The following is a 19,011-nucleotide window of genomic DNA, read 5'->3' as shown; positions in this document are numbered from 1 at the left end:
CTGCACCCCACCCTGCACCCCTGCCATCTGGAGATCTGGGGCTGCAGCCCTGGGTGTGCACAAGGCCTCAGCACCAAAACCAAAACCCAAACTCAAAAAACCTAGAAACAATCAGGACCCTTCAGCTACACATAGATCAGGAAGCCCATGCCGGCTCTGTCAGTCTGTCTGTCTCTAAGGCTTGTAGAGTCACATTTGTGGCTTTACATTTTCGTTCTTATTATGCAAATCACAGTACTTTTGATCTGGGACTAAGCGAAACAGGGTGAGAGAAAAACAGGTCCACTTTGAAACACTTTAAAAAATGTATTGCCAGGTGCTGGTGGCTCACGCCCGTAATCCTGGCTGCTCAGGAGGCTGAGATCTGAGGATTGAGGTCCAAAGCACAGCCTGAGAAAGAAAAATCTCTTATCTCTAATTAACTACTAGAAAGCTGGAAGTGGTGCTGTGGCTCAAGTGGTAGAGCGCTAGCCTTGAGCAAAAAAAACCCTCAGGGACAGTGCCCAGGTCATGAGTTCAAGCCCCAGGTCTGGCAAACACACACACACACACACACACACACACACACACACACACGTATGGATTGTGGAAGGAGGTGGGATAATTTTTCTCATGCTTTGCCAGGGAAACTAAGGCATTTTTGAGGCTTATGCAAAAAGGCCAATTTTAAAAGTTTACATTTGTTTGTAAATATGCTCAAAGTCATTTTTGCTTTTAAAGCTTGATATTATATGTGATCCTTGTTCTAAACTGAAAGATGATCAAAGAGAATAGGAAAGGAAAGCTCAAGTGGCAAGCTGGGCAGTCGGGTGGTGGTCCTGTTTCCAGAAGGTTTAGCCAACTTTTAGTGGGACTTCAGTATTTTTATGTGTGCCTGTGGCAGGGTTTGAACTCAGGGCCTGGCCACTCTCCCTTCAGTGTTTCCCTTAAGGTTGGCCTCTACCACTTGGGCCACAACTTCACTTCCAGCTTTTTAATGGTCAATTGGAGGCAAGGGTTTCATGGGCTTCCTGCCTGGGCTGGATTTGAACCTCCATCCTCAAATCTCAGTCTCCTGAGTAGCTAGGATGACAAGTGTGAGCCACCAGCCCTGGCTGAGGCTTCAATTGTAGTACAACTTAGAGTGCATTCAGATTCTAGAAAGACCCAGAAACCCCTCTCCTTATGTCACTAGTTCCCACCTGGAGTCTGGAGCTCCTCCATTCCTCAGAAAGCCCAGGGCTGTGCTGGCTGTGCGTATTAGCGCCTTCTGCCAAGGCCGTGCCCCCCCCCCCCCCAGGAGTCTCTTCAGGACGCCAGTAATCCAGTTGTCAGCTAACCGCTCACCCCATCCACGTGGGATGTCAGGTTGTATTCTTGCTCTGAAAGCCAGGCCTGTTATTCAGTAATTGAATCTTGGTGCATGTGGAGCCTGGGCGGCTTTAATTCCTGTCTTCAGACTCGCTGAGCGGATTAGCACATTTGTGCAGGGCAGCGGTGCAGTGCCCTCCGGGGCATCCTGTGGGGCCTGGGCGAACCCCCCTCCCCCACTGGGAATGAGGGTGCCAACCCCCACCGGAAGACACAGGGAATGGGGCAAAGCCTCCCGGCCATGGGGCTGTCCAACGCAAAACCCAACAGTAAACATGTCCCAGGGACGCCGAGGGGTGCTGAGTTTGAGGGGTGCTGAATTTGGGGGGTGCTGAGTTTGGGGGGTGCTGAGTTTGAGGGGTGCTGAGTTTGAGGGGTGCTGAGTTTGGGGGGTACTGAATTTTGGGGGTGCTGAGTTTGAGGGGTGCTGAGTTTTGGGGTGCTGAGTTTGAGGGGTGCTGAGTTTGGGGGGTCCTTTCTTTGGCACTGCACCTGCTGCAAGGCAGCACATCAGGCCTGTCTGCTGGGCCATGGCCTGGGGTCGGGGCAGGCAGCGACCCGGGCTGCCTCTGCCCACCTCGGCCGCCATCATGGAAGCCAGGCACTGGACAGCTTGCTTCCACTTCAAGTTGTCAAGTCCGGAGTTCACGGGCATGAGGTGGCCTCTGGCGAGGGCCTCCAGCGCCACCCCAGCGGGGTGGAGGGAGCCCACGGTGGGCGAGCACAGAGAGCTCGGGGAGGATGGAACAAGAGCCAGGCCTGGCAGCTCACGCCTGTAATCCCAGCTAGGCGGGTGAGCAGTGTACTTAGGAGGATCGAGGTCCAGGCTTGGCAGCTCACACCTGTAATCCCAGCTAGGCGGGTGAGTAGTGTACTTAGGAGGATCGAGGTCCAAGGCCCATTCCTGGCAAACGCATGAGACCCTGTCTGAAACGCAAACTAAACAAAACAGAGCAGGAGACATGGCTTCAGGGAGAGCGCCTGCCTGGCAAGTGCGAGGCCCTGAGTTCAAACCCCCATACTGCCAAAAAAAAAAGGAGTAGCAGCAAGAGAGGTCAGAAAGGCAAGCCCACTCAGCCACCCAGTCAGGGCTGCGCTCCATGAGGGAGGGCCCGTGTCCCCGCGCCTCGCCCCGTGGGCCACCGTCTCTGTCCCCACGCAGTGCCCCGCGTCCTCGGCTCTGCACACAGGAGCCAGGCCTGCAGCAGTTCCCCAGACGCCGGGCCGTCACGGAACGCCTCTCCACAGGCCGTGGATTCCCGCGGGGGGAGAGGCCACGCGGCTGGCGGACAGAACAGCGGTCCACGAGAGGCCGCTAGCTGTGATTCCCTCTCCCTCGGCGGCCGCGCACCACCGTGCGTCTGTGGAAGGGACGCGCAGACGATGCTTTTTAAAATAACGGCCATTTTACAATAAGAAATGACACTTGGTTTTCACACTTGCTTTTTCCACACAACAGTTTGGCCGTTTGGTTTTTCCCTCCTTGGAAACCAAGACAGGGTCGCATATGTCTCTTTTTTGGCTTTCAAGCGTCAATAGTCAAGAGGCGGTGCCATCTCAGTTTGCATATTTAAAAGTATCTTTAAAAATAGCAGACAGAAAAAGCAGGCCTAGTGTGTGGTGTGCAGCTGGCAACGTGTGCTAACCTCCGTTCACGCCGTCCCGGGATCCGCCCTGTGCCACTGGAGGGACTCCGGACTCCGGAGCCCCGGGCTCTGATTGGGTGGAGTCTGATGAAGGGCCCCGCCCTGGGGGGAGGGGACTCCTAATGGAGCCAGAAAGGATTGATGCGTTTTGGCTGGGCTCTAGGCCGAGCCACGACCTGGCTTTGATGGAGGTTCTTGGCTTGTTTCGGGGACTGTGCACCTATTGGGTGGATAATTGGCACCAGTGTTGATCCTCAGCTCAGCCACACAAGGTGGATTTGTGCAGGCGTAACATGTCCATGACCACCCGGCTACCATCACCCCCTAGTGGCTGTCACTGGAAGCCTGTGGCCGGGCCACCATCTCTGGTCCATTCAGAGGGGCTCTGGTGCTGGCTCCTAATCCATGTCCCCCAGGTTCTGCCCTTTTCTTTCTTGAATGAACAGTAAGCGGACACCAGACATTTCTCAGCCGGTGTGCTAGGTTACCTGGTGCCGTATTTTCTTAGAACTTTCTGTCTTTACAGACACAGCCCCTTCAGACAGCATAAAACCAAAGATAAGCACGAGATCAACAGGATGACGCTGACAGTGGTAAGAGGTGTTAAAGTCTATTCCTTCTAATGCTTTCCTCCCGGTACCAGTGCTGGGGCTTGCACGAGAGGCCGACCGCTCTCCCCAGCTTGTCTGCTTGGCTGGTTACTCTACCACCTGAGCCATGTTTCCAGCTCAGTCTTTTACTGGTAAACTGGAGACAGTCTCTGGATAGACATTTGTGGCCCATGATAGCCTGAAACCCTGATCCTCCAGATCTCAGCCTCCTGAGTAGCTAGGATTATAGGCAAGAGCCACTGGTTCTCAACACATACACACACACACACGCACACACACACAAAGTTTTTGTTTGCATCATAGTTTTACTTTTCATTAAGAATAAAATATTGGTAACTGTAAAATATCTTTCAAGGTAAAGATCATATTATGTGGTAATACAAAGAATAATATATCATTGATAAATATAAAAAATAAAATATTTTTCATTTCTGAAATACATAAATAAATCAAAACAAAATCTCTAGACTTCCTAAAAGAAAAAAAAAAAAAGAATAGAAACAGAGGCCAAAGCAATGCTCAAGATTTGCAAAGCAACAGCACAAGAAAGATGTGAACGAGCCCAGCCCACAGCTAAGAAAGGGACTAAAGGGAAGGCTCCCTCCTGGGGAGGCCCGAGAGATGGAGGAGGGAGCTGGAGAGGCCCGGGGAGCCGGAGCATGCTGTCTTCATGTCTCCACTCTGCTGATGGATTCAACCCTTTCTGTGTTTCGTGGGTGTGAGTGTTAATCTGTAATGCATCTGCAGTTTCCAGTACTGTCCTTACCCAGGCGTAGCCTCCCGTTCTGGCAGGGCCGGGAGCCGCTGTCTCCACCAGTGGGCCCTGAAGTCCGCCTCTTCTTTCCGCAGAATGTGGAGCTCCCCGACGACTTCTCCCCGGAGCTCAAGTCCCTGTTGGGGGGCCTTCTGCAGCGGGATGTGAGCCAGAGGCTGGGCTGCCAAGGCCGCGGGTGCGTCCCCTTCCCGACGCTCACCTGTGTATTCCCGGCCCCTGGACCCTGCGCCTGACGAGGGTGGAGTGGAAAGAGTATGGAAGGACGCAAGGCGGATATCTGTGTGTGGATCTGTGTCCTTTCTAACCAAGAGTTAACTTCTTTCTGTTCTGGGGCTTGAACTCAGGGCCTCCAGTGTGCGCCGCGTGTGGTGCTCTACCACTTGAACCATGCCTCCAGCTTGGTTTTTTGCTGGGTGATTAAAGACAGCATCTCAGCCTTTATTGCTTAGGCTGCTTTTGAACTGAGATCCAGAGAGGATCTCAGCGGGGCTTCTTAAGGGCCCTGTGCAGGGTTGTGCCCCAGGGGGTAGACAGCAGACGGAGGCCCAGCCTCTGGGGTTCTGCCACAGGTCAGTGTTCTGCTGCTCCGTGTGTGTGTGTGTGTGTGTGCGTGTGTGTGTGTGTGTGTGTGTGTGTAGGGGGGGAGGCGGCCTTCAACCTGCCTGTGCTCTGTTTCCCATCCCCCCAGGGCCCAGGAGCTCAAGGAACATGGCTTCTTCACTGGCATCGAGTGGCAGCTGGCTTACCTGCAGAAGGTGAGCTCCGCCACCCCGGGCTCCCCGCCCGCCTGTCCCTCTGTGCCCAGGCCCCCAGCCTGGCCGCCTGAGTGTCCCTGTGTGGCCACGTCCCCCGGGGGCCACCCCCCCCCCGGGGGCCACCCCCCTCCCCCTCAGATCCCTCCTGGATCTGTGGATTCCCCCTTAGGCAGGAAGGAGCTTTGAGTGCACCCAGTCGGTGCAGGCTTCTCTCCCCCCCACCCCCTCACCGCATTGTTCCTGAGCAGCGCGGGTGAGCAGGCAGCCTGTGGGAGTTGGTGTGATCTGGGTCCACAGTTTCCTTTGTGTAGCGGGTGGTTTGCACCAAGCCACACCCAGCCCCCCTTCCTGTTTTAAGCTTCTATTGTCATATCCGTGGATACAGCAAAGATACAAATTATTGTTGTTGTTGTTGTTACTGTTGTTATTTTGCAGCTCAGGGAGTTGAACTTGGAGCCCGAGCTTGTGAGGCAGACACTCCAGCACTTGAGCCATGCCCCCAGTCCCGTTTTTGTTTGCCTTAGTTATTTTTAGGTAGGATCTCGCGGTGTTTTTCTGGGGCCAACCTCGGGTCCCTCCCGTCGCAGGCGTGGCCAGCATGCCCCACGAGTCCTGTTGGAGGCGTCTGTGGCTCCTGGCTGTGGAGGATGGGGGTTTTCTGGGGGAGCCCCAGCTGTCCATCCGCTGACGTAGAATCTGGGCTCAAGCGCCAGTTCAGGGAGCGGCCCAGGGGTGCACGCTGGCCGCGTGGAGTCCTGTGAGGGCCCCGCTGGGCGGGGCTGCGGCCGGTCCCCATCGCGCCACACTGCCCGAGGACAGGAGGAAAGGTGGACGAGAAGCCGGGGCTGCAGGCTCTGGTCCTCGTCTCGTTAACCACTGGTTAAGACACTAGATGGTGCCTGGCTTTCTGGGTCCAGACCTGGGGTTCCCTCCCCCACCCCAGCCCCTACAGGGCGAGGCAGAGCCTTCTGTGAAGCACGCAGGGTGCATCACTGGGGCCCAAGGGGGCGCCAGGCGCGGGGCTGCTGGCGCCCAGCCTGTCAGCAGCCTAGGATGCTGGCTGGGGCTGTGAGCATCTTCCTTAACTCCGTCCTTTGCCTCCTCAGTACCCACCGCCCCTCATCCCGCCCCGGGGGGAGGTCAACGCTGCCGACGCCTTTGACATCGGCTCCTTTGACGAAGAGGACACCAAAGGCATTAAGGTGCACACACGAGGGCCCCGTCTCCCTGGTGTTTGGGAGGTGTGACGGGAAGATTCCCACTGAGAACCCATCAAGCATAGTGATGCCCGTGTGGAAATCACTGCGATATTTGAAGCATGTGTAAGTTAAGAACCTACATGAAAGCCAGGCGCCGGTGGCTCACGCCTGTAATCCTAGCTACTCAGGAGGCTGAGATCTGAGGATCACGGTTCAAAGCCAGCCTGGGCAAGAAAGTCCATGAAACTCTTAACTCCAATAAACCACCAGAAAACCAGAAGTGGCGCTGTAGCTCAAGCGGTAGAGCGCTCGCCTTGAGCTGAAGAGCTGAGGGGCAGCACCCAGGCCCAGAGTTCAAGCCCCACGACCACCACCACCAACAACAAAAAGAACCTACATGAGTTTGACTCCATGAAAACTTGGCTTGTACAGAACCTTGGTGTTACTCAGCAGGCTGCAATCAGGATTATGGGGGGAAGAGTTTGCGAGAACCCCATCTTAACTAGCAGCTGGGAGGGTTGACTCATGCCTAGCTACTCAAGGGGCAGGGATTGTGGGAAGATCAGTTTTGGGCCAGCCCAGGCCAAAAAAAATTTGGCGAGACCCCATCTCAACAGGAACAGCGGCCCGGCCCATTTCCCTCAGCCGCTTGCATGTATCTCCTCCTCCTGTCTGTCCCTGTGTGGTCCCCCCCCCCCCCGCCCTGCCCCCCCCACATCCGTCCCTTCCCTCAGAAGGCCATGGGCTCTGGCTGGAGGAGGCCAGGAGGTGGGGGAGGACAGCGCGTGGAGGCCAGGGCCCAGCAGCCAAGGACGGAGGTGGCTGTCTGGTGGGGAGAGGGGCTGCGTGGTGGGGGTTCTGGGGTACACAGGAGCAGCTCCCCGAGGTCCAAGCTGTGGCTGGCCTGCTGGTGCTGCCAGACCAGTGCCAGACCACGCCGGCTCCTCCAGGCCTGGCCTGCGAGTGAGCCAGACATGCTGTGCTGGGCCGAGGCACGCACGCACACACGCAGCACACACGCACGCACGCAGCGCGCTCAGGCCCCGCACGTTCTCAGACCCGAGACCTCTCCACACAGGAATCTCAGCTGCTTCTCCAGTCCTGGGGCCCGAACTCAGGGCCTGGCACCGCCTCTGAGCTTTTGGCTCAAGGCCATATCAGTTTCCTACTCCAGCCACTGCGCCATGTCTGGCTTTTTGGTAGTTAATTGGAGATAAGAGTCTCTCGGGGACGTTTTCTGCCTGGGCTGGCTTTGAACCTTGATCCTCAGATCTCAGCCTGAGAAGCTAGGGTGACAGGTGTGAGCCACTGGCACTAAAAAAGGAAAAAGCTCACTTCATCGGTCCATGTAAACACAAGTTCTGTTCTTTTACGTCATTTACCAACCCAGCCTGCAACACAGACACACACACGCGTGCACACGCATGCACACGCACGCACACATGGGCGCGTGCCTCTCCTCACATTTAGGACTGGGGGTTTCAGCGCGGGGCAGAGGTTGTGTGTTTGGAGACAGTGGGGTGGCTTCCCAGCGGGCGCCCCTCAGCTCTGCTCCACCGGCCTGCACGGGCGGGGCCGCTCAGGCCGGCTCCCCTGGCGGCCCTCCGCTCACCCCGCCCGGGCATCAGAAGTCTCGTGAGAGATCATCTCACACATCTCGCTTTCTCTCTATGAAGGGTGGCCCTGCTTCCTTTGGGGCGCTGTCTCTCAGACTCCAGAAGCCCTGTTATCCGCTTAAGAGAGCAGAAGGAAGACTTTGAAAGGCCATCATTAAAGTAATTGTTAGCACTAGTCTCAGAGGCTACGGTGGCCAAACCCTCCCTGTATCCTGCACTTTACATTGATCAATTCATTACTGTATTTAGTGCTGGCCCTGGAGCTTGAATTTAGGGTCTGGGCACTGCCCCTGAGTTGTTTTTTGCTCAAGGTTGGTGCTCTACCACTTGAGCCTTAGCTTCACTTCTAGCTTTTCGGTGGTTTATTGGAAATAAGAGTCTCGTGGGACTTTCCTGGCTGGGGCTGGCTTCGAACCACGGTCCTCAGACCTCAGCCTCCTGAGCAGGGAGGATGACAGGTAGGATGCAGACGCGAGCCACCGCGCCCAGCTGCCCTTTAAATGTGAATGCATGGCCGTGGCATTTGCTCGCCGGGAAGGTTTGGGGGATGACGGGGAAACTCTGCCTCGAGCACCTGTGATTTCCTCACGGCTCCGGTGACTGCGGGAAGCTGGGACAGTCCCCTCCTCCCCCACATCCCCGCCTCTGAAACCACTGGCTTCTGCTCTCCTGCTTTGATAAATCAAACATTCCCCCCGTGATTGCAGCTTCACCTGGCCTTGAGATTTTTTTTTGTACTTAAAAAACAAACAAACCACCACACGTGCTAGTTTTCACGTGCACATCGTGACCCGCCGGGTGCAGGGCCGAGGGTGAGACGCTGCCACCTTGGTGGCCCCCACCGCCTTGGCCGTCACTGCCCGTGGCCGTGGTTTGTGACATGGACGGCCCCGTGGCCTTTGCCGCCAACCCCTGGTGCGCTAAGTCCCATCTCTCTTGGTTTCTTGGCACGATCAGCTGCTGGACTGTGACCAAGACCTGTACAGGAACTTCCCGCTGGTGATCTCGGAGCGCTGGCAGCGGGAGGTGGTGGAGACGGTGTACGACGCGGTGAACGCCGAGACAGATAAGATCGAGGCCCGGAAGAGAGCCAGGAGCAAGCCGCTGGGACAGGAAGAAGGTGAGGACGAGCCACGAGCCGGCACCCCGGCGATCCTGGGGCTCCCTCCGTCCTCCTCACCAAACCGCCCACACCTGCCGTTTCTGCTTATTATTTTCAGCCGTAGGACTTTGTGTAAAGATGCAGTCAGGGCTTCATAGAAGTCATCTCCCCACAGAACCACAGGGTGGGAGGAATGAACCCCAGCTTGGGTCGAGGGAGGAGTGACCCCTGTGTGACCTCTGACCCCATGGGCTCCAGTGTTGTGACGGGGTCACTCCATTGCCCTCTTAATCTAGGGTCTCGCACCCTGAATTCTTTGGGGGTGTGGGGAAGCCAAAGCCCGGCCCAGCGGTCCGCCATCACGCCCGGACATCTTCTCCTGCCCCGCGCGGTCCTGTGTGACCTGGGGTGTCTCTCTGTCCCCCAGATTACGCCCTGGGGAAGGACTGCATCATGCACGGGTTCATGCTGAAGCTGAGCACCCCGTTCCTCACGCAGTGGCAGCGGCGCTACTTCTACCTCTTCCCCAACAGGCTGGAGTGGCGAGGGGACACCGAGTCCCGGGTGAGCGCAGGGCCGCGGCCCTGGGGAGGACGGGCAGGCCCGCGCCCGCAGCCGGGGTTCTAACCCAGCCCCCAACTTGGGGGCTCCCCTCAGGGAGGCCTGCGTGGGCCCGAGTGGCCAAAGGGGCTGGGGCGGGGGCAGGGGGAGGGACGGGGGTATGTGGGCAAGAATGGGGGCACCACATCCGACAGCTGCTCACCCCCGCCTCAGTGTCTCTGGGACTTGGGGCCCAGCGCAGTGACGCAGCCTCAGTTTCCCCACCTGTGAAGTGGGAGAAGCGAATCAGCTGCCACACTGATTGTTGCGTGCATCTCCAAGGCCAGGTTCTGTGAAGGGACAGATCCCATGCGTCCAGCCACCTCAGGGGTCCAGGGGAGGCCCAGCCTGGCTCGGGGGCAAGCCGGGGTGAGGCGGGGCGAGCGGCCATGTCCACGGTGGCCCTCGGTCCCTCCCCGGGTCGCCAGCAAGTAGAAGGTCTCCAGAGATGGAAGTGAGGCCCCGCAGGGTCCCGAGCGCCCCGCGCCGCTCTGCGCTGGGGGAGGGCGGCCGCAGGCGGCACAGGTCACAGGCCCGGCTGCTGCCTTCCCGGGTTCTGTTCACAGTGAGCGTGGACGGACGAGACAGAGGGAAGGCGTGGTGTGTGCTGCACCTGCTGCGAGCCGCCGGCAGAGGCCGCCTCTGCCCGGGACACGAGTGCTGGAGGGTGGGCCGCAGGCCGGAGTGCGGCACCCAGGGCCCGCAGTGGGTTGGTTCCACCCTGGATGAGCTTTCATCGCTGAGGGGTGAAGTTCCCTTATCATCCCAAGCGAGCGCAAATTACCAAATCAAATCTCATTCTTGAGTCGAAGATGTCACTTTAAAGAATTCACACAGGGGCTGGGAAGGTGGCTTAGTGGTAGAGCGCTTGCCTTGCATGCCTGAGGCTCTGGGTTCGATTCCTCAGCACCACATAAGCAAAAAGAAAAAAAAGCCAGAAGTGGCGCTGTGGCTCAAGTGGTAGAGCGCTAGCCTTGAGCTGAAGAGCTGAGGGACAGCGCCCAGGCCCAGAGTTCAGGCCCCACGACCGGACCCAAAAAAAAAACAAAAAGAATTCACACAGCCTGGACCTGAGTGGCGAGTAATCAAACCGCCTTTGGGGGCTCTGGGTTGGAATCCAGGAGCTCCTGAGTGGGCAGCAGCTGTCTGGAGCCAAGTCTCCCGCTGGATAAGGAGCAGGCCTGGATGCCGCCGCCACTGCTGCCTCCTCCTCCTCCTCATCTTCCTCCTCCTCCTCTTTCCCCTCCTCCTCTTCTTCCTCCTCCTCTTCCTCTTCCTCCTCCTCCCCCTTCCCCTCCTCCCCCTCCCTTCCTCCTCTTCCTCTTCCTCCTCCTCCCCTTCCCCTCCTCCCCCTCCCTTCCTCCTCTTCCTCTTCCTCCTCCTCCTCTTCTCCTCTCCTCCTCCTCCTCCTCCTCCTCCTCCTCCTCCTCTTCTTCTTCTTCCTCTTCCTCCTCCTCCTCCTCCCCCTCCTTCTCCTCCCCCCCTCCTCCTCCTTCCCCCTCCTCCTCCTCCTCCTCTTCTTTCTCCTCTTCCTCCTCCTCCTCCTCCCCTTTCCCCTCCTCCCCTCCCCCCTTCTCTTCTTCCTCCTCCTCCTCCTCTTCCTCCCCTTCCCCCTCCCCGCCTCCTCCTCTTCTTCTTCCTCTTCCTCCTCCTCCTGCTCTCCCCCTCTTCCTACCCCCTCCTCCTCCTCCCCCTCCCCTCCTCCTCCTGCTCCCCCCTCCTCCTCCCCCTGCTCCCCCTCCTCCTCCTCCTCCCCCTCCCCTCCTCCTCCTGCTCCCCCCCCCTCCTTCTCCTGCTCCCTTCCTCCTCCTTCTTTCTAGTCCTGGGGCTTGACACTGGGCCTGGGCCCTGTCCCTGAGCATTGCCTGCTCATTTGGGATTCCTGGAGTATTTATCCAAAAATAAATACAGAACTTGCGCGGCTGTGGCAGGCGGCTCAGGCAGAGGCTTAGGCAGATGGGCCCGGGGGACTATCTTGTAACGGCGCCCCCCCCCCCCAAACTGAGGGCAGTGCTTTGATGTGATGGAAATGTCATTGGCTTCCCAGCCAGCATCGGCAGACGCTTTCCTTGGAGTTGCCAGGCTGCAGACGATGGTGCTTGTGCTGGGGAAATCCTCACTTCCCACGCAGCCGGCCCACGCCGGCCCCGCGCCCCCACAGCCAGTGCTGAGGCCTGGGCAGGGGCCGCGCGGCTCCTGCACAGGATGCGGCTCCCCTCGCTGACTTCTTGAGATCCTCTGCCCGGAACCTCGATCCATAGCCCACATTCTCCCCTGGCTTCTGGAACATCATCAAAGAAATGTGTGCATGTGCGCACGCGCGCGCACACACACGCACACACACATGCCACACACGCTGTTTTCTTAAAGTTATTCTTTTAATGTAGGCGATCACGAAATGACTTGAGGTAACACGTCCCGCCCTTATCTTTCTGATCAGCAAAGTTTACTGACCATGGAGCAGATTCTGTCGGTGGAAGAAACTCAGATCAAAGACAAAAAGTGCATATTGTTCAGAATAAAAGGAGGGAAGCAGTTCGTCTTGCAGTGTGAGGTGAGTTTGTGAGTTTGTTTGTTTTCTCTTAGAGGAAAGTTAGAATAATTGCATACATAACAAAGCCAGAGGCCTGGTGATAACCTCTGCTTTATCAAGAAAGCCTTACAGACTTGGCAGGAAAGCTTCAGGTAGAGGTTGGTTTTTGTGGTGGTGTCGTTGTTTGGTTTGGTTTTGGGGGCCAGTTCTGGGGCTTGAACTCAGGGCCTCTCTCTCAACCTTAGCTTTCCCCACCCCTGGCTGGCCCATCTCCACTTCTGGCTTTTATTTTGCTGGTTCATTGGAGATCAGAGTCTCACACACTTTCCCACCTGGTTGGCTCTGAATCACGATCCTCCGATCTCAGCCTCCTGAGTGGCTAGGATGACAGGTGCCCATAAGAGGCCAGGCTCCGGAGGGATCCTGGCGGGCGGGCTGTCCACCCGGCTGAGCGGCCCGAGGCTGGCGGTGGGGCGTGGCTTTGTTTCTGCACGCCTCACCCCTGCTGCCCTGTGTCGCCTTCCAGAGCGAGCCCGAGTTTGCGCAGTGGAAGAAGGAGCTGACCCAGGCCTTCATGGAGGCCCAGCGGCTCCTGCGCAGCGCCCCCAAGTTCCTCAGCCGCCCCCAGGCCGGCATCCTGGACCTGTCCAAGCCGCCGCTGTGTCACAGGAGCAGCAACGGCTTCTGACCCCGGGAGCCTCGGGGGGCTGCCGCCCCGCAGCAGAGCCTCAGGGGATGTGAGAGGCCAGCCTGGCTGGGCTCCTAGACAGCGGGAGGCCCAGGTCACAGTGCCCTCAGGGGGCCGGATCGCCCCAGGGCGGGTCAGTCCTGGGCCTGCCTGACGGCCGTGATTGCACTGAACACTCCTGCCCAGCCGAAGTTCTTTTCCTTTGCTACACACTGGCGTTGGAAGCCACAGACCCGGGACTTGAGATGACTCCTGCCGATCGCGTCAGCTTTCCTGCCTGACATGAAACACGTCTCTGGCCCTCCGGGAGGAGACGCACAGACCTCCGTGCCGGGACGGTGGATTGACCTCAGTCGGCGTGGCTGCGTGTGACCCGCGGTCGGCTGCGGCTGGCTCCGGGCCGCTCCTGGGCTGCGGTCTGTGTTGTCACAGGTGTCATCCTGCGGCGCTCATGGGCAGTGCCGGGGCTGCGGTGAGCTGGGAACCTCAGGGCAGTCAGGACGATCGGGTGACAGAAGGCGGCCATGGCTATGGGGAGGAGGGGGTGTCCATCCGTGGCAAAGCCTGAAGCGCGGTGGGCTCGGCACCTGCGTCCCCCGCCGCACGGCCATCGTCCAGGCCCCCTCCCCCCCCCCCGGCTGCCCCGTGCTGGGGCGCGCATCAGAGAGACGAGAATGGCCGTCTTACATTGCACTGTCATTAAAAAAACAAAGCCCAGAAGGCTGAGGTGTGCATCGGGCGACGGAGTTCTGTGGCTCTCGGTGGGACTGGAGCAGGGGCCGCGCGCCCCGCCCCGGCCCGCCAGACCTCACGGACGCGGCCACACACAGCCCAGCACGTGTCCCCGCCACCAGACAGCAACGCCATTGGAAAGCTCCTCCACAGAGGCTGATCAGATGCACTCAGCCCACTTTTAACAATACAAACAAGTTGATCTCACATCCTCCATCTCTTTTTAGTGGTTTTTATATTTGTGTGATCATTGAGGACACAGGTAGTGTGTGTGTGTGTGTGTGTGTGTGTGTGTGTCCATGTCCTGTGGCTTGAACTCAGGACCTGAGAGCTGTCCCTGGGCTTTCTCTCAAGGCTGGCGCTCTGCCGCTTGAGACAAGGCTCCCCTTCCCTGTGGCAGCACCTTTGATTGGAATTGTATGTTGAGCATGTTGGAAAGAATGTGCGGAATGGTCCTGCGGCTGCGCGGCCTGGCAGCGAGCAGGGGTGTGGGCTTCCCTCCATCTTCATCTCCAGCTGGGGTTTAAGTCAACACGAAGGCGGCCCTCTGAGCCTGGCATGGGGAAGGAGTGCCGGGTGCTCTGAGGGGAGCCCGGACGCGGGCTGTTTGAAGTGCACACGTGCACGCGTGCACACACGCACACACACACACACACACACACACACACACACACACACACATTCTCAGCGGGTTGTTTTCCTTCCTGGTCATGTGGAAGTAAGATTTTTCAGCAAGGTTTGACTTCTCAAATTGAGCCACTGTTTCACTCACCAAGCCAAGGACCCATCCTCCAGTGGGCAGCGCCTGGCATTACACCTTCAAACGGCACATGAGGAGTTTGGAGAGTAGGCGCTCTGCTCAAGATAGATCACAGCAGCCGGGCACGGTGGTGCATGCCTGTAACCTCAGGAGGACCAAGAGTTCAAGACCAGCCTAGGCTATGTGATGAACCCCCATCTCAAAACCCCAAGGGCTGGGAGGTGTAGCTCAGTGGTGGAGTATGTGGTTGGCCTGGACAGGGCCCTGGGTTCATTCCCAGGGGGAAGGGGGGGGGGTTGGCACGGGCCATATGGTTATCTAAAGCCTTGTAGCTTTAAAACGGTGGTAACCCGTTTGTCAGTGTGACTACGGATCCAGGGGTGTTTTTCTCCTGGTTTTTAATTTCACCTAGAGTTTATCGTGGGGCCGATTCAATGCAGCACTTTTCTCACAAATGTGTGGTGATTTTCACGGATCTAGAGGAAAATGAGATTCTCAGTGTGTTTTTTTCACATGATGTGAATTTCTAAAAATGCTTTGCAAGCAGCCTGTGTGAGATAAGGCCTTCATCCTCCTCCCCTCACGCTCAGGAAGATGGCTTCCCTTCCCCTGCTCCTGGTGGGCGGGGCTGAGGCGATGGGGAGGGAGGGGGGGGCGGGAATAAGAGAGGGCCAGGTGCGGTGGCACACGCCTGAAATCCCAGGATCTGGAGATCAAGGCGGGAAAAACATCAACAACAGCAGAACAGAGAGGCTGAGAGCTGCTCCCCTTACAACACAGCGTCAGTACTCAGGGCCGTGGGCTCGGGCGGGTAGGCCAGGAGGAGGGTGTTGCCTGATGCATTCGGGAGCCCGACTTTAAGTGGCCTTCACTAAGACCTGCGCGAAGCCACGTGCGAGCCCGAGTATGTGGGTGGAATTTAACAACAAAACACCAAACTGAACTCAAACTCATGCAGCGGCTGCCGCCTCTCCCTCCTTCTGTTACCGAGGACCCGGTGTTTAGATCCTTCCTTCCCCGCTGTCTGCCCTGCCGAGCGGGTACGGCATGTGGTTTATAAGCTTAGCTAAATGCCCATCTTTTTCTTTTTAGTTCTACCCCTTAAAAGTGTACCTTCCTGCGTTTTAACTAATTACCATAGAGTCGGCTCCTTACGGGGAAAAGGAAGGTGGGGACATCCCCGAATCTAAGACACGGGGGCTCTCTGCCCAGTGACTCGGGAGGCTGAGATACATTCAGAGGCTCACCGTTCAATGCCAACGTTAGGTAGAAAACTCTGCCAGACTCCATCTCCAGTTTACCAGCAAAAAAAGCCAGACTGTAGGCCTGGCTCAAGTGGTAGAGCGCCAACCGTGGGGGGGGGGGGTGGCAGACTGAGCCCAAGGTCCCCTGGGTTCAAACCCTGGTATAGGCATAAAAAGGAGGGGGGTCTTGGCTGACCGTGGGGTCGGGGCTGAGATGCATCTCCCACAGCCCAGCGGGAAGCCCCAGCCTGGCCCAGTCACAGCAGCGTTGCAGGGAAACCACCGGGGGGCGCTCTCCTCAGCCGCCTGTGGTGTTATTCTTCATTATTTCTTCTTACATTTTATTTTTGTATATGCCTGTCAAACTCCTGTGGGTCCTGAACTCAGGGCCCGGGTGCTGTCCCTGAGCTTTTTTTTTACTCAAGGCTAGTGCTCTACCCATTGAGTCATAGCTTCATTGTGGCTTTTTGCTGCTTCATTGGAGATAAGAGTCTTGTGGCCTTTCCTGCTTGGGCTGGCTTTGAACTGCAATCCTCAGACCTCAGCCTCCTGAGTAGCCTCCTGAGTAGCCTGGATTACAGGCGTGACTGCTGGGCAGGTTCTGTTTTTGTCTTTTTTTCATAGTGCCTCAGGTGAGCCGGAGGCCTCCGGGCCTGGGGCTTGCCCGCTGCCTGGGCTTGGAGCCCACAGCCACCGACGATCCTGGCAGCGCCTCAGAGCCTTGCCGTGCGGGCTGGGGCCGGCGTGCATCCGTTCGTGGTAGCTGGGAAATGATGGTTTGTGTCGGTCTCTTTGGTGTTCATTCTGTATGTCCTTGCTCTGAGCGCGTCGATTCCTCCCGAGGGTCCCAGGCTCCGGGGTGGGAAACCCCCCAGGTGGCTGGTGAGGCCGAATGCATGCATCTGGGAAACTGAGTCAGGCATCTGGACGGGGAGGCTCAGGCGTCGCAGGTGGAGCGTGGGGGTAGGGGGAGGCTGCTCCTGACCCCGGCTTCCCTCCTGCGCAGTGGCTGGCTGGCGGGCCGCGGAGCACTGTCATGGGCTGTCATCTCCTTCAGAGCCAGGGCAAGGTCACGCAAGGCCACGCCCTCAGGCACCTCGTGGGTGTGTCCGGTGGTGGACGGCCCGGGGTGGCCGCAGAGGTCACGGTGGGCTAGGCCCTCCTTCCAACTGGGGTCCTCTCCCGCTGTCCAGGGGGTGGCGGCCCTGGGGGCCCATCGATCCCTCCAGGCTCCCCTCAAGGTGGAGGTTGGTGGACACTCTTGAGAACAATGGGAGCTTGGGACAATGCAGGGCAGAACTGGGAACCCAGTGTGGGACGCAAAGGGATTTCTCGTAGCATCAGCCAGGGCCAGCAGCCGAGACACCGGGGAGACCGAAGAGACCAGAGCCGGGGTGCAGGGTCAGACCAGACGAACCCCCAAGACTGACTGAGCCAGCAGGCGCCCGGCACGCCTGTCATCCCCGCTAGCCGGGAGGCTGAGCTCTGAGGATGGCCGCTCGAAGCCAGCTCTGGTGGGAAAGTCTGTGAGACGCTTATCTCCAATTGACCACCAAAACGCTGACATGGAGCTGTGGCTCAAGTGGTAGAGTGCCAGCCTTGAGTGAAAGAAGCTCACAGATGACACAGTGAAAGAAGGAGAAGGAGAAGGAAAAAAGGAAGGAGAGGAGGAGGAGGAGGAGGAGGAGGAGGAGGAGACGTTGACGATGATGTTGGTGGAACCCCAACTAATGCTGGTGGCCTGGGGCCAGGCAGAGCTTTGCTGGGGTGGGGAATGAGGCCTGGTCCTGGGCGTGGGAACAGGTGAGCCAAAGGATGTGAGTCCCGACGCTGGCCCTCGCTAGCTGCCAGCCTGCGGCCCCTCCCCTCCCCTCCCCCTCCCCCACCCTCCCCCACCCTCCCCTCCCCCACCCTCCCCTCCCCTCCCCCACCCTCCCCTCCCCTCCCCCTCCCCCCCCACCCTCCCCTCCCCTCCCCTCCCCCTCCCCCACCCTCCCCTCCCCTCCTCCTCCCCCCTCCCCTCCCTCCTTTTTTTTCTCCTCTCTTCCTTAACCCTTCTCTATCTCCCCTCCTCCCATCTCCCTCCTTTCTCCTCCTTTTCTTTCTCCTCCTCCTTCCTCTCTGGCTCTCTCTCTCTCTGTCTCTCTGTGTCTGTCTCTGTCTTTGTCTCTGTGTCTGTGTCTGTGTGTCTCTGTGTGTATCTCTGTGTCTGTCTGTGTGTCTGTCTTTGTCTCTGTGTCTGTGTCTGTCGATCTGTCTCGGTCGATCTGTCTCTGTGTCTGTGTGTCTCTGTCTGTGTCTCTGTGTCTGTCTCTGTGTCCATCTGTCTGTGTCTCTTTCTGTCTGTGTCTGTGTCTCTGTCTCTGTGTCTGTGTGTCTCTTTCTGTCTGTGTCTGTGTCTCTGTCTCTCTGTCTGTGTGTCTCTGTGTCCACCAGTCTGTGTCTCTTTCTGTCTGTGTCTCTGTCTTTGTCTCTGTGTCTGTGTGTCTCTTTCTGTCTGTGTCTGTGTCTCTGTCTCTGTGTCTGTGTGTCTCTTTCTGTCTGTGTCTGTGTCTCTGTCTCTGTGTCTGTGTGTCTCTTTCTGTCTGTGTCTGTGTCTCTGTCTCTGTGTCTGTGTGTCTCTGTGTCCACCAGTCTGTGTCTCTTTCTGTCTGTGTCTCTGGGTCTGTGTCTGTTTGTCTCTGTGTGTGTCTCTGTGTATGTCTCTGTGCCTGTCTCTGTGTCCATCTGTCTGTGTCTCTGTCTGTCTCCGTGTCTGTCTGTCTTCCACTTTGAGCACTGTGTTAACACCCGCCTCCAGGACCAGCAGCACGTGAGGCTGAGCCCTGCCCTCCACTGCACCTGGGCCAAGCCCACAAACCTTTTTTGTGCCTTGGTTTCCCCATCTGTAAATGAAGGTTCCCCGCACACCCCCCCCAGTCTGGCACTGGTTGTTGGGAACGTGGGGTGAGCGGATTGGAGTCCAGCCCGGGCTCCCCAGGACAAGCCCTGCCCGCAAGGTGGACGTCCCCCGGCCCTTCTCCGGAGCCAGCCCTCGGCGCTTGGCTGGCCCTGAGCGTGGGCCACGGGCAGGGCGGCCGCGGGGCAGGGGTGAGGCCAAGAATGAGCTGCGGCCCCTCCCTGCTCCCCGCCACCAAATATGTCCATGCGATCTGCGCCGGTGACCGGCCGCCGCGCGTCCCGGGCCGGGCCTGGGACTCGGGCTAATTTTAGAAATGATTGTCGACTCAGCTGCCGCGGGGGGGAGGGGAGGAGAGGGAGGGGCAGCCCGGCTCCCCATTCCCCTTCACCGGCCTGCTGGGGCCCCTCTGCCGACACCTGGGGACTCCGTGCGCGAGGGCAGGAGCCGGAGCTCGACCCGCAGACACGAGGTACGGCGGGGCTGGAACGGGGGGGGGGC

The 19,011-nt window shown here is 58.2% G+C and overlaps 1 protein-coding gene across 1 annotated transcript in view; it reads left to right on the top strand.

Annotated features, from left to right (window-relative positions):
• Window positions 1–13,818, top strand: part of Grk3 (G protein-coupled receptor kinase 3) — a 59,156-nt gene extending 45,338 nt beyond the window's left edge. Inside the window, exons 14-21 of the mRNA XM_042668496.1 lie at window positions 3,523–3,589; window positions 4,457–4,557; window positions 5,071–5,137; window positions 6,244–6,339; window positions 8,910–9,072; window positions 9,482–9,618; window positions 12,095–12,208; window positions 12,714–13,818. Coding sequence (XP_042524430.1) covers window positions 3,523–3,589; window positions 4,457–4,557; window positions 5,071–5,137; window positions 6,244–6,339; window positions 8,910–9,072; window positions 9,482–9,618; window positions 12,095–12,208; window positions 12,714–12,875 — 907 coding nt within the window. The 3' untranslated portion in view covers window positions 12,876–13,818. The remainder of the gene's footprint in view (window positions 1–3,522; window positions 3,590–4,456; window positions 4,558–5,070; window positions 5,138–6,243; window positions 6,340–8,909; window positions 9,073–9,481; window positions 9,619–12,094; window positions 12,209–12,713) is intronic.
• Window positions 13,819–19,011: the final 5,193 nt, after the last annotated feature.

This window comes from Dipodomys spectabilis, unplaced genomic scaffold (genome assembly GCF_019054845.1).
Source record: "Dipodomys spectabilis isolate Male_0828 unplaced genomic scaffold, ASM1905484v1 ptg000439l, whole genome shotgun sequence".
NCBI classification, from domain to species: domain Eukaryota; kingdom Metazoa; phylum Chordata; class Mammalia; order Rodentia; family Heteromyidae; genus Dipodomys; species Dipodomys spectabilis.
The sequence above is the reverse complement of the archived record's forward strand: the minus strand, read 5'-3'. Positions and strand labels throughout refer to the sequence as shown.